Source organism: Schistocerca americana, chromosome 3, assembly GCF_021461395.2.
Source record: "Schistocerca americana isolate TAMUIC-IGC-003095 chromosome 3, iqSchAmer2.1, whole genome shotgun sequence".
Taxonomy (NCBI): domain Eukaryota; kingdom Metazoa; phylum Arthropoda; class Insecta; order Orthoptera; family Acrididae; genus Schistocerca; species Schistocerca americana.
This window is the reverse complement of record NC_060121.1, coordinates 383174660-383188054: the sequence shown is the minus strand read 5'-3', so window position 1 is coordinate 383188054 and position 13395 is coordinate 383174660. Positions and strand designations below refer to the sequence as shown.

The following is a 13395-nucleotide window of genomic DNA, read 5'->3' as shown; positions in this document are numbered from 1 at the left end:
TGTCCAAACTATTTATTGTCCATGTTTCACTTCCATACATGGCTACACTCCATACAAGTTCCTCTTCTTCAGAAACACTTTCCTTGCCATTGCCAGTCTACATATTATATCTTCTCTACTTCGACCATCATCAGTTGTTTTGCTCCCCAAATAGCAAAACTCCTTTACCACTTTAAGTGACTCATTTGCTAATTTAATTCCCTCACCATCACCCGACTTAATTCGACTACATTCCATTATACTCATTTTGCTTTTGTTGATGTTCATCTTATATCCTCCTTTCAAGACAATGTCCATTCCGTTCAACTGCTCTTCCAAGTCCTTTGCTGTCTCTGACAGAATTACAATGTCATCGGTGAGCCTCAAAGTTTTTATTTCTTCTCCCTGGATTTTAATACCTACTCCAAGTTTTTCTTTTGTTTCCTTCATTGCTTGCTCAATATAAAGATTGAATAACATCGGGGAGAGGCTACAACCCTGTCTCACTCCCTTCCCAACCACTACTTCCCTTTCATGCCTCTCGACTCATATAACTGCCATCTGGTTTCTGTACAAATTGTAAATAGCTTTTCGCTCCCTGTATTTTACCCCTGCTACCTTTAGAATTTGAAAGAGTTATTCCAGTCAACATTGTCAAAAGCTTTCTCTAAGTCTACAAATGCTACAAATGTAGGTTTGCCTTTCCTTAATCATTCTTTTAAGATAAGTCATAGGGTCAGTATTGCCTCACGTGTTCCAATATTTGCACAGAATCCAAACTGATCTTCCCCAAGGTCGGCTTCTACCAGTTTTTCCATTCGTCTGTAAAGAATTTGTGTTAGTATTTTTCAGCTGTGACTTACTAAGCTGATAGTTCGGTAATTTTCACATCTGTCAACACCTGCTTTCTTTGGAATTGGAATTATTATATTCTTCTTGAAGTCTGAGGGTATTTCGCCTGTCTCATACATCTTGCTCACCAGATGGTAGAGTTTTGTCAGGACTGGCTCTCCCAAGGCCGTCAGTAGTTCTAATGGAATGTTGTCTACTCCTGGAGCCTTGTTTCAACTCAGGTCAGTAAAAGAGAAAAGCATGAAAAAACTTTAAAAAGCAGTCTGTGGATGTAAACAGAAAAGTTACTGTTGGAATGTCAAACTGGATAAAGCTCTACTCAGTGTAAATTTCAGTAGGTCACCAGCTGACCCCTGCATTTACCACAAAAATCGAGGAAGAGACATATTGATCATAGCAATTTATGTTGATGATATACTGACCTTTGGAACAACCTGCAACAAAAAATTGCTTTTAAAGAGAAACTAAACAAACAATTCAAACAATAGTACATTGGAGCCACGTCCAGTTGCCTGTGGATCTGATTAACAAAAGATCGCAAGTGTGGACTGTAGTAGATGAAGCACACATTATATAAATCAGATTATAGAAAAATATAATATGCAAGGCTGGCTGGCATCTTGCATCCACGCTGCTAAATCATAACATCCAGTATTACTGCAGAGGGGGAGGGGGAGGGGGAGGAGGAGGGGGAGGAGGGGCTGCCATAAAGATTTATCTCAGGAAGGGAAGTCATACGTAGCCTAATGTAGGCACGATTAGCTCTTTCATGTGCAATTGGAGTGGTGAGTCAGTTTAATAATAACCCAGGAATATCTTACTGGCAAGCTGTGAAAACAGTCCTACAATATTTAGAGGGAACTAAAAATGTCGAAGTACAATATTCAAAGATGAGGATCATGACATCACAGGATTCATTGATCCTGACTGGGCTAGGGACGCAGAAGATAGGAAATAAAGCACCAAATTCTTGTTTGTGGCACAAGGTGCAGCAGTATTGTGGAACAGCAAAAATACCAACAGTAACATTCTAGGTGACTGATGCAGATTACTTGGCATTAACTTCTGTCTGCCAGGAAGCACTTTGCCTACAATAGCTATGAAGAGAAATATCCCATTTGCTAAAAGTGGGCCTAATTAAACTGTTGTGTGACAACAAAGGTGCAGTTGACTTGTCAAAGATAATTGGATACAAAGGCCACACTAAACTCATTGATTGGAGCAAATTTCAACAAATGGAACACTAATAGAATGTAATGACAAAGCTGTTGTGAAGAACTAGTCGTCATAAAGTAACACAAGAATTTGGACTAAGAGGGTGAGATACTGAGAGGTTTTGCTCCTTGTGGGGATGTTGGAAATTATGAATTCCATGCTTGTACTAGAAAATCATCTTGGCACCATTGCTACAGCTCTTGCTATGGACATCGTTTGTTGCTGTAATTTTATGTCATGTAATACTTCAATGTTACATTCATTCTGTGCAGAAAAAAACTTTTTTTTAGTTTGAAACAGTAACGACTTTTTATTTGAAGATAAAAAATAACACACCTGTATACGCTTGATCAGAAACCAGACTTCAGTTATAAAAGTCGAAGGATATGAAAAAGGGGCAGTCGTTGAAAAGGGAGTGAAATAGTACAGTAGCCTACCCCCCCATGTTATTCAGCTTATACACTGCATAATCAGTAAAAGAATACTAAGATAAATTTAGGAAAGGAATTGAAGTTCATGGAGAAGATATAAAAAATTTTAAGGATTTCCAGTGGCATTGTAATTATGTCAGATATGATAAACGGCTTGAAGATCAGTGAAACAGAGTGGAAAATGTTTTGAAAAAGAGGTTATAAGATGAACAACAATAAAAGTAAACCAATAGTAATGGAACGTATTTTAATTAAATCTGGCAAGCTGGAGAGAACTAAATTAGATTAGCAAATGAGATACTAAATGTAGCAACTCTACTTTGCTGTTTGGACAGAAAAAAATGACTGATGATGCCCAAAGTAGAGAAGATACGGGGTGTTCAAAAAGTCTCTTCGCAGTGCCGTATGACTGTTAGCTGCGCGTGCTGTATGCTGCAGTAAATATACCGAAATGAAGCTAAATGAAATAAAAGTTATTAATTTATTGAATATTCATTTTTACTTACAAATTTTCAAATTAAATGTTGAAAGTGTCCCCCCTGTTGTTGAATACACAATTAAATTTGTCTAATCATGTTTCCAAACACAAGCTGTAACATTTATTCTATAACAGAAGCAGTGAAAGTGGATATTGAAGTTTCCAATTAATCGATGGATTTTGGATGGTTTTTATAGACCGTTGCTTTTGCTACACCCCAGAAGAAAAAGTCAGGTGGTGTTAGGTCAGGCAATCATGGAGGCCAAAGTCCGTGTGAAATTATGCGATCACCAAAAACATCAGCAAGCAGTGACATTGAAACGCGAGCTGTATGCGCGGTTGCACCATCTTGTTGAAAACAACTGTTCAGTATTTCTTTTAACACAAGTTTTCCTATGAATGGATACAGAACATCGCTGCAGTATCGTTGTGTGTTTATTGTTTTGTTGAAAAACCCAGGCAGGCGAACAATCATACGGCACGCACGGCTAACAATCATACAGCGCTGCGGAGAGACTTTTTGAACACCCTATATAAAATACCCATCAAAAATGGCACAAAAAGTGTTTTTGAAAAATAGAAATTTGTTAATATTTAAATAGGGAATTTCTTTTGAAGCTGTTTGTGTAGATTATAGCCTTTTGTAGAAATGAAATCTGAAAAGTAAGCAGTACAGACAAGAGGAGAATAGGAGTTCCTGATATGTTGTGTTACAGAAGGACGGTGAGGATTAGATGAGTAGTACAAAATATTTGGGATATCTTGATTTAGAAGAAGGATTGATTGATAGGGCTCATTCTGAGACATCAAGGAATATTCAGTTTGGTGATGGAGTGAAGTGTGGGTTGTAAAAATTGACTAAGGCATTACTGCAGTTAATAGGTTCAAATGGATCTTGGTTAGAGTAGTTACGGAGAGATGAAGAGACTTGTACAGAATAGACAAGTCTGAAAAGCTACATAGAACTATACTAGTCTTTGGACTTAAGATCATAATTACAACAAGAAGTTGCATACCACTCAACTAATCGATATGTTTTCAACTTTTCTCAAAAAGTAGCTGTACTTGCTCATCAGGTGGTACAACATTTTGATAGCCAGTGGTTCCATTGCTGTGAAGTGCATTCAGTTTGCTTTTGTATGGAAATATTTTTGTGATTAAGTATTATGGTGATAATGCCTCCTGACAGGCAAGCATCAGTGCATATTCCATGATTCAGTTGATAAAAGTGCTTCTGGGTGTCACATAGTGCAGTTCTATGCCTTTTAAATAAAGTCTTTGTTGTGGATTTACAGTTTTCAACACCGCCTTCCTATTCCAGATCACAGTAGACTCTTCATCCTGTTTAGCATACGAATATAGTCAGTCTGGTTGTGTAACTATGCTTTTGTGAATATGCATCATGTCATCTTCCATTTTAGGGCTCATTTCATGGGTAAGGACTTCGTCCTAATGCTCATAGGTATTGATATTTAACAACAATACTTCTTGTTATTCTTATTCAGTATCTGATTCTTGATATTGACATCCATCCATCTGCAAGAATATTCATTATAGTCTTGTGTTGGACAAATACATTAATTAAGCAGGCCATTGTACCTTTTCTGTCTTCCAATGGGGATGTAATGTATATAGTGAAATTAGTGCTTCGTAGCTCTTTGGTGATTATTCTACAGCAATTGCTCTTTATGTTTAAAAATGAGAATCAGGTGCCAGGTGGTACTCACATTTTTAATCTCTAGCCAATTCAACTAAGACAAAAAAAGATAGGAGGAAAAATCCATGTTGTTGCAAATTTTTGTATGGTGGTAGGAGGGAGTGGTGCAAACAACATACTAAAAATCTTGACTTATGGACACATGGGGATGGGCGAGCATTTAAAGGCCATTGATGTTCAAAATTACAGACCAATATTCTTAATATCAATTTACTGCAGAATTCCTGAACTTATTAGCAGTTTGAATATAACAAATTTCCGACTGAAAAGTTTCTGTCCACAAATCATTAGCTTTAGAAAGCATCGCTCAGTCAAAACTCAGCTTCCCGTTTTCTCCTATGATACTACCTCACCTGTCATTCAATAACATCTTTGCCTCTGTACTTCCACCTCGACTGACATCTCTGCCCAAACTCTTTGCCTTTACATATGTCTGCTTGTGTCTGAATATGTGCGGATGGATGGATGTGTGTGTGTGTGTGTGTGTGTGTGTGTGTGTGTGTGTGTGTGTGTGTGTGGGCGCGCGCGCGTGATTGTATACATGTCCCTTTCCCCCCCCAAGGTAAGTCTTTCTGCTCCCGGGATTGTAATGACTCCTTACCCTCTCCCTTAAAACCCACATCCTTTCGTCTTTCCCTCTCCTTCCTTCTTTCCTGATGAAGCAACCGTGGGTTGCGAAAGCTTGAAATTTGTGTGTGTGTGTGTGTGTGTGTGTGTGTGTGTGTGTTTGTTATTGTCTCTATCAACGTACCAACGCTTTCGTTTGGTAAGTTACAGAATCTTTGTGTATATATACACAAAAATGGTATTTATATTAACATGTGCCCAGTACTTTGCAACCTCCGACGTGCTTGGAGTGGCTTGCAGGAGATCAATCTTCGTGCAGGATGTAGGGCACAAAAGGCACTGGAGCATGTGGCTTGTGGTTTGTTCTTGTCCACTATCACAGGATGCATCTTCTGTTATGAAGCCCCACCTCTTCAGATTGTCTCTGGATCGTCCAACTCCTGATTGTAATCTGTTTAAAGATTTCCACACCAGCCAGCTCTTGTTGTGTCCAGGTGGTAGTTCTTCGGCTTCTGGCATCTGCATGTGAGGCATTGACTTCTTCCATAACTCTAGCCTTGCCTTCTCTGATGAAATGGCGAGCTTCTCAGGTGTTCTCAGGAAGCTCTTTCGCGATCTCAGCCGTTGCTGTGGTGGATTATGTCCATGCAGTGGATGGGCACTGTCCTGTTCCACTTTCAGTCTCTCTTTGTTGGTAGCCACTGTTCTGCATACCCATGGTGCGCTATTCCAGCCAGGCAGTAGAGCTTATCAGTTGGGGTAGGTCTTAAGCAACCTGTGATCAACCTGCAGGTTTCGTTGAGAGCAATGTCTACTTGTCTGGCATGAGATGACCTGTACCAGACTGGAGAAGCATATTCAGCAGTAGAAAAGCATAGTGACATTGCAGAACAAACAAACTCCATATCCCTGGATTTACGAAAAGGTTTGACTCGATGCCCCACTGCAAACTGATAATGAAGTTATGAACATGTGGAATAGGGTCCCAGATATGTGAGTGGCTCCAAAGACTACATAAGTAATAGTACCCAGTACGTTATCCTCAATGATGAGTGTTCATCAGAGACAAAGATATTGTGGGACATGCCCTAGGGAAGTGTGATAGGATAGCTATTATCCTCCCTATACATAAATGATGTGAAAGACAGAGTGAGCAGCAATCTGCGGTTGTTTGCTGATAATGGTGGGTTGTTTGTGAAGATGTCATCATTGAGTGATGTTAGCCAGGTACAAGATGATTTGACAAAATTTCTAAGTGGTTTTATGAGTGCCAGCTAGCTGTAAATGTAAAAAAATATAAGTTAATGCAAATGAGTAGAAAAAACAATCCCAAAATGTTCACACACAACATTAGCAGTGTGCTGCATCACAAAGTCATGTCAATTAAATATCTGAGTGTAATGTTGCAAAGCAATATGAAATTGTACGAGCATGTAAGGATTGTAGTGGGGAAGGAGACTGGCTGACTTCGGTTTATTGGAAGAATTTTAGGAAAGTGTGGTTCATCTGTAAAGGAGACCACGTATAGAACACTAGTGCAACCCATTCTTGAGTACTGCTAGAGTGTTTAGGATTCCCACCAAGTCAGATTAAAGGAAAGCATCAAAGCATTTCAGAGATGGGATGGTAGATTTGTTACCAGTAGGCTCGATGAGCATGCAAGTATTACAGAGGTACTTCAGGGACTCAAATCGAATCCTTGGACAGAGGGTAACATCCTTTTCGAGGAACGCTGTTGAGGAAATTGAGAGATTTGATGTTTTGCAGACTCTAGAACAATCCTACTACTACCAGTGTACATTTTGCATAAAGACCATGAACATAAGATATGAGGAATTAGGGGTCGTACGGATGAACAGTCATATTTCCCTTGCCAATTTGCAAGAAGAGCAGGAAGAGAAATGAGTTGTAGCGTTGAAAGGAACCATGCACCACATGGTGGGTTGCTGAGTATGTATGTAGATGCAGATGCATTGTGGAAGGTAGTTCACAGGATTGTGGTCATGCACTTCCCTCTTTTGTTGGCCTGCAAACTGAATAGCGAACAGGTGAATTCAAACTATCTCTACCCCTCTACATCACTAGAAGCAACTATAGCGTGTTTCAGGTCAGTTGCGAAATGACAGCTTGTTGCTCTTTATTGTTGACAGTGTACTGTGAGGCTATGTATCATGTTGTAGGCACTTAGTGATGAATTAATTAATGACCAGAAAGTTACTGCATTTCTCTCACAGTTAATTGTGTTACTGGTAGCCTATGCAAATCTCTTTCATTCAGAAAGCACTTGGACTTGTAGAGTGGAACTCACAGAGTGAACCACTTAGCACACATCCACAGTGTATCTTGCAAGGTGGGTGTGAATGTGGCTGATGGACTGGGCTTGATCATGTTCAGTTCGAAAACAGTAATGTGCTGTAATCCATCGCTTGACTTATATTGAAATATCTGAAGTTGGGTAACACCTAAGTGACCTAAGTCTGTTGCGGAAGAGCCTGAGCTGATGCAAGGATGGAGCATCTATTTATAGTGGAGGCAATGAAATAAACATTGTCAAATAAATATTGACAACATGTTGCACTTGGGCTAAACTCTTCAGTATGGTAGATGTATTACAGCTGCAGGAGTTAAGTTTAATAACGTAACAACTCACTTAAACAGAAAATAACTCCAGTGTATGAATCCAACCCCAGTGAAGTTATTTTGTCTATGTATATGAGAGAAGTAGACGAGAAATGCTGCAGAGGTATAGTCTGCCTGTAAACTGAAAATTGAGCAGCAGCCGTGGGAGAGGATGCCTTTCCTGGAAGAAAGCTACAGTTGCTGTATGGGATCACTAAGAATAAATTTTCCCTCTAGCAGTGTAGAAAAGTCTTCACTGATTGACACAGATTCTTTCCACATGTGTTCTTTGCATTAATATTATTAATAATTCTTACCTGTATTCCATGTAGTGTTAACACACCTTGTGGAAAATGAACATTGCACAGCGTGTGGCCAGTTATCATAAGGTGCACTGCAGAAGGGTTAGTGCAAATTTGTTAAACACCCTGTAGGCACTTGCTGTGACATAGTGAGGTAGAGGGAGGTGGGACTCGCCTGCTTCTCTTCAGTTTGTAGACCTATAAAGGAGGGAAATGCATAACCACAATTCAGCAATGTACCTACCCTCATGCTTCTTCCCTCCATCCCCACTCCACCCCCTCCCCATCACCCCCTCCCACCCACTTCCTTCCCACCACCCTCTCCACCCCCATTAAACCCAAAAAACACAGTTTATCCCTAAATATGGCACTACTGCACTCAGATGTGAAACACACATTTAATATTTGTTATAAACAATTTGATTGAACAGTAAACATTAATTTTATACGATCAAAACACTATGTTTAGTAATTTGTGGTTTCTCCATCCCCTGCAACATGAAAACAGAGAAAAAAATTTCTAGGGAAATTAATGTAGCTTAATGTAACACTGGGAAACATTTTTGACAGAGGCTGCGGTTATTGAGTTACTCAAAAAGCATAAAAAAGTAACTTTTAAATGCTCCCATTCTTCGGCCACACGTTACCGGTCAGGATTTTTGCTATATTGTTCATGGCACTTCCTTCTCCCATCGTGTAAAAATTTGCAACTACAGAAAGTTTTTCCTCAGATTTTCCTTCCATTGACTGGACTATTTGTTATCCAGTGATTAATAGCTCGTTTATACTAGGTAACTCTCACTACACCTATATGTATAGCATGTATTGTATGTCACAAATTAGTTCTATTTTGAAACATTACCAATTATATTATAGGTGAGTAATCCCATGTTTATCCAAATATAAATATTCCATTGATAAGAGATACCATGGAAATAGTATTTCTTCAGTCTTTTGTGAACATGACAGCTACGATGGGGTAAAATGGAATGACATTTTCTGTTAATCTGTGTTAGAAATGCACAGTGGTGTTCAGAGGGTACCTATTAATTTAATGGTCTACTTTATTACAACAAAAGAAATAGCAGGATTGAAAATAAAGTGTGGCAAGGCAAACATTGACCTGTAGCCAATTGATGTCTAGCACACAGAAACAGATAGCAGCACAGAGACATTACTAGTTTTTGAGCCACTGCTCTTTCATTTGTTTAAGTACATCGTTTCAGACGCATACAACCACACAGACATCTATCATGCAAGTGAACATCCTGATGTAATGATTACGTAATGAGATTTAATTGTTAAACAATGAAGACAGACACCCTTTGTGATTGCTACTAACAATGTTTATGAAGTTACTCTAATTCTCACCTTGATATGCTACAGAACTGATTATTATTTCATTACTTTTATTTTCACAGTTCGCAGTATGTCACAAAGTATAGACATTTTATGGCTTCTCGCATATAGACAGCAGGCACTACCTTGATTACTAAACACATAACTTGCAAAGGAAAATTTAAGTGTAACCTACCATTCTGTTCACAATGAGAACATTACACAGAGTAAGAGCTTGGAAATAATGAAGATAGGGAAGATATGTGGTGGTCGTGTTTAAGGAACCCTAGCATTTGCCATAAATGATTTAAGGCAGCTACAGAAAACCTAAATGCAGATGTCGAAGCAAGTGTTTCCCCTTTACAAGGCCAGTGTGCTAACCACTGTCAGCTCATCTGCCGATTGTTTAGAGGAAGGGAACTAGCTTTTGATTATTATCAGTTGGCCAAGAGGTCATTGTCTACTGCACTTCAACATCACTATGAACTCGAAGTTATATAAGACCAATTAAAAAAGGCATGACATAACATTGGATATCAGTTTTGTGTCCATTGCGTTAATATGACGTGTATAAATCTACAAAACATTAGACAAACTTGTGTCAGAACAAACATAATTTATGTCTTCACATATGTCAGTTGTCCACAAAAATTCTACTACAACTGTTTTAAATTTCATTGTAGATGTCATTATATTGTTGTTAATATATTTTTCTGTTTTATCATAGGCAATGGAAGCAACAAAGGCACTTTTACGCCATGGCCTTCGAACTAAGTTAGAGGCTTCACTTGAGTCAGAAATACACTTACTGGTGCAGCATTGGTGCACAACTGAATGTCAGAATAATATTCGTAATTTTCTGGAAGCTTATGAAGAAATCAGCTTGCAGAGACAACGCATTGATCCTGACCTCTAGCCTTGGGTTTGTCCCATTAGTGCTGTCTGGTCAGAGTCCTCCAGAGGGCAACAGGAAAATTCCTGTTTTGAACACTAATAATTATTTATTGTTGTAAGTGTGTGCTTTATTTTTATAGGCAGTTTGTTATGGTTTGAAATGGTGGAATACCTGATCATCATGATGCATGGTAATGACTTTGTTAGGTCTTTGTGACATTTGTGATATTATTGATAGATAATACATCACTTTCGTTCTGTTCTAAAGTTTTCTGAATACAGGTGTACTGTGTGGTTATACAGATGCCTTCATAGATGACAACAGTTAAAAAGATGGTTTAAGTACTGAAGGCATTCTTATCAACAGAACTTTCATGCTGGGGCCAAGATTGTAATGCAGATTTTTCTTTCTATATGATTTCTGATTGTTACAGTTGAAGCTGAAGAAGTTGAGTGTTTTGTAATGTGTAAAAGTGTAGTTGTTGGTGATCTCTCAGAAATCTTTATTTTCGTAAGATCAGTTGATACGTTGGTGAATAATTGTTAAGACATTTCAATGTCACCTTTGTGCTCAGAAGAATTCGGTGTTAATCCAGTTTACGAAGAAAAGCTAAATAGTTCATGTGGAGACAGTGATAGATTGTAGTTGCTGCTTTCTTGCATTGTATAGAATTGATAATTTCATCTCTTTATACTTTTGTACAACTTTACAAAGTTGAAAACAAATATTCATTGTTGTGGATGTTCACAAAATAATAATTTTGTTACAGATGCATACCATTTAAGTTTACACTTAAGTAGTAATCATATATGCACTTATTATCAGATGTTGACCTGTGCATACTTCCTTGCACACAGTACTCCTGTTCATCCTCCTCCTTTTTTATCTACTTATTTTCGTTTAAAGGTTGTCACTGTGCACTTTAAGAAATTAAAATTAAATTTTCAAAAGTGCCAGAATATCGCCTTCCTCTCCACTAACTACACGCGTGCTCTCACACACACACACACACACACACACACACACACACACACACACACACACAGACAGAATTGCTATTGAAATTTTATTGAATGAACATTCAAGAAAGCATTATATTACAATGAATGTCGTGACTTGCAAGTACTTCATCATTTACTCTGCTGTTGCACAGATGAGTAATGTAAATTTGGAGTGGTAGAATATGTTTAAACTAAAAAAAAAGAATTTGTAAAATGTGAGCCTTATTAAAAACTGTAATCTTTTAATGATGAACATTATGGAAAAAACGAAGTGTGGTGATATTTTCACATTATACAAGTACATGTTATTTTTTTCAGTTTATGAAAGTGATATGTAACTGTATATAACTGACATGTTGTTTGCAATTTGAAAATTCTAATTCAAAAACCAGATCATTTTTGCACATATAATGTAAATAGAATTGGTTTTAGAAGTCTCAGAAAACATTCCAAAAAATCCATGTAAATTTAACTGTCACCAAACACTTTTAACACCAGATTATGTGTACCTGTACATTTATAAAAGAAATGATGTACTACATCAGATAAATATAAGTTATAATTTTCAAGTGTTTTAAACCATGTGAAGCACTTCATTTCATTTATAACTGTGATGCATGAGGACAAAGCTGTATTTTGTTCTTGATTTTGCTGTATTAGTATGACGATTGCACTTTTATCAGTACATGGTAGTGTTGCGTGAGAGTTCATTATGAATAATTTCAATATTGTACAGTGTGCAAACCAGTAACAGCAGTTACAAACCTTGCTGTGCAGTATGACAAAAACCTACAAACAGAAACCTGCTTCTGTCAAGTTTTAGTTACCACACAAGAAAAATTTGTGTCCTAAATCAACAAGAGCAGAAAGCTACAAACTGAATGAAAATAGATGAATTATTGAGGATACTTACAGTACATAATATTAATCAGGTTGACAATGACACAAATAGTGGATGCATTACCTATGTTTGGTCTTCATTTGGTCATTACATTCCAGTGTTTGCATTCCTTTTCTTTCCTTATGTTCACTGTTATCAGGGTTTTTAATTATTTATCCTTTTCTTTCTGCTGTGTAACATTTATTTAATATCATTAGTTACATGTTTTTTGTCTTGAAATTCAGGAAGATGTTTGTAAAATTTATGGTTATTTGTTACAGAGCACCTTTTAAATGTACAGGGCTTTCATCTATTTTGTTCAGTTCTGTATCGATTCTGTGTATTATTTCTCATGTTATTATAGTGAAACTACTTTCTGTTGTTGAGAGACTGCACATTGTTAGTCATGGTAATGATATATGTTAAGTGTGTCTTATGTCATTCTGATATTTCAATGATACAAAGTATTAACAGCAGCGAAGTGGTATATGTTTAAAAACTAGGATTTCAGCAGTATTCGCAACCACATGGGTGTTTGCAACTTCATGGACACTTATTTGTGATTATAGACTGTTTTTGTGCTAGTCTCAGAGGGTAATATTCAGTAAATCTGCACATGCACCATGTAAATATTATTATTCATGATATTAGTGATTACTAATGCCAAATTGATTTCTACGACCAATCTTTTGCATTAGATCATTTCGCATGGACATATTTTTAAATGTTGTTATGTATGTATTTGTCACCAAACACATAGATAATAAAAAAATTGTTGTTCACAAACCTCTCGTATTAATATTTTGTGCAAGAATCCTTGCACCCGCCTAAAATAATAATTGAAGCACTAAACTGTTACTGAATTCAAAACCTTTAGTTCAACACCAAAGTGAAGTACTGAGTTGTCATGAGAAAGATTTTTGCCATGTGACTGCCAAGATAATCATTTAACCAAGCATTGCTACAATTCTAGTTGGGTGCTAACTGATTGATGCAATGATTTCCTATCCTGAGACAATCCCTTCATCTCAAAAGTAGCAGTTTCATTCAGTGTCCTCAATTATGTGTTATATATAGTCCAGTTTCTGTCATACATATGATATTTGCTCTCTGCATCTCCC

General features: G+C 37.4%; 1 protein-coding gene across 3 annotated transcripts in view; it reads left to right on the top strand.

Annotated features, from left to right (window-relative positions):
• The window catches only part of LOC124605662, a 100038-nt gene extending 86990 nt beyond the window's left edge, over positions 1 to 13048 (top strand). For all 3 annotated transcript variants that reach the window (XM_047137498.1, XM_047137497.1, XM_047137496.1), the window contains one exon: positions 10226 to 13048. In XM_047137498.1, coding sequence (XP_046993454.1) covers positions 10226 to 10414 — 189 coding nt within the window. In that variant the 3' untranslated portion in view covers positions 10415 to 13048. The remainder of the gene's footprint in view (positions 1 to 10225) is intronic.
• The last annotated feature ends 347 nt before the right edge of the window (positions 13049 to 13395 follow it).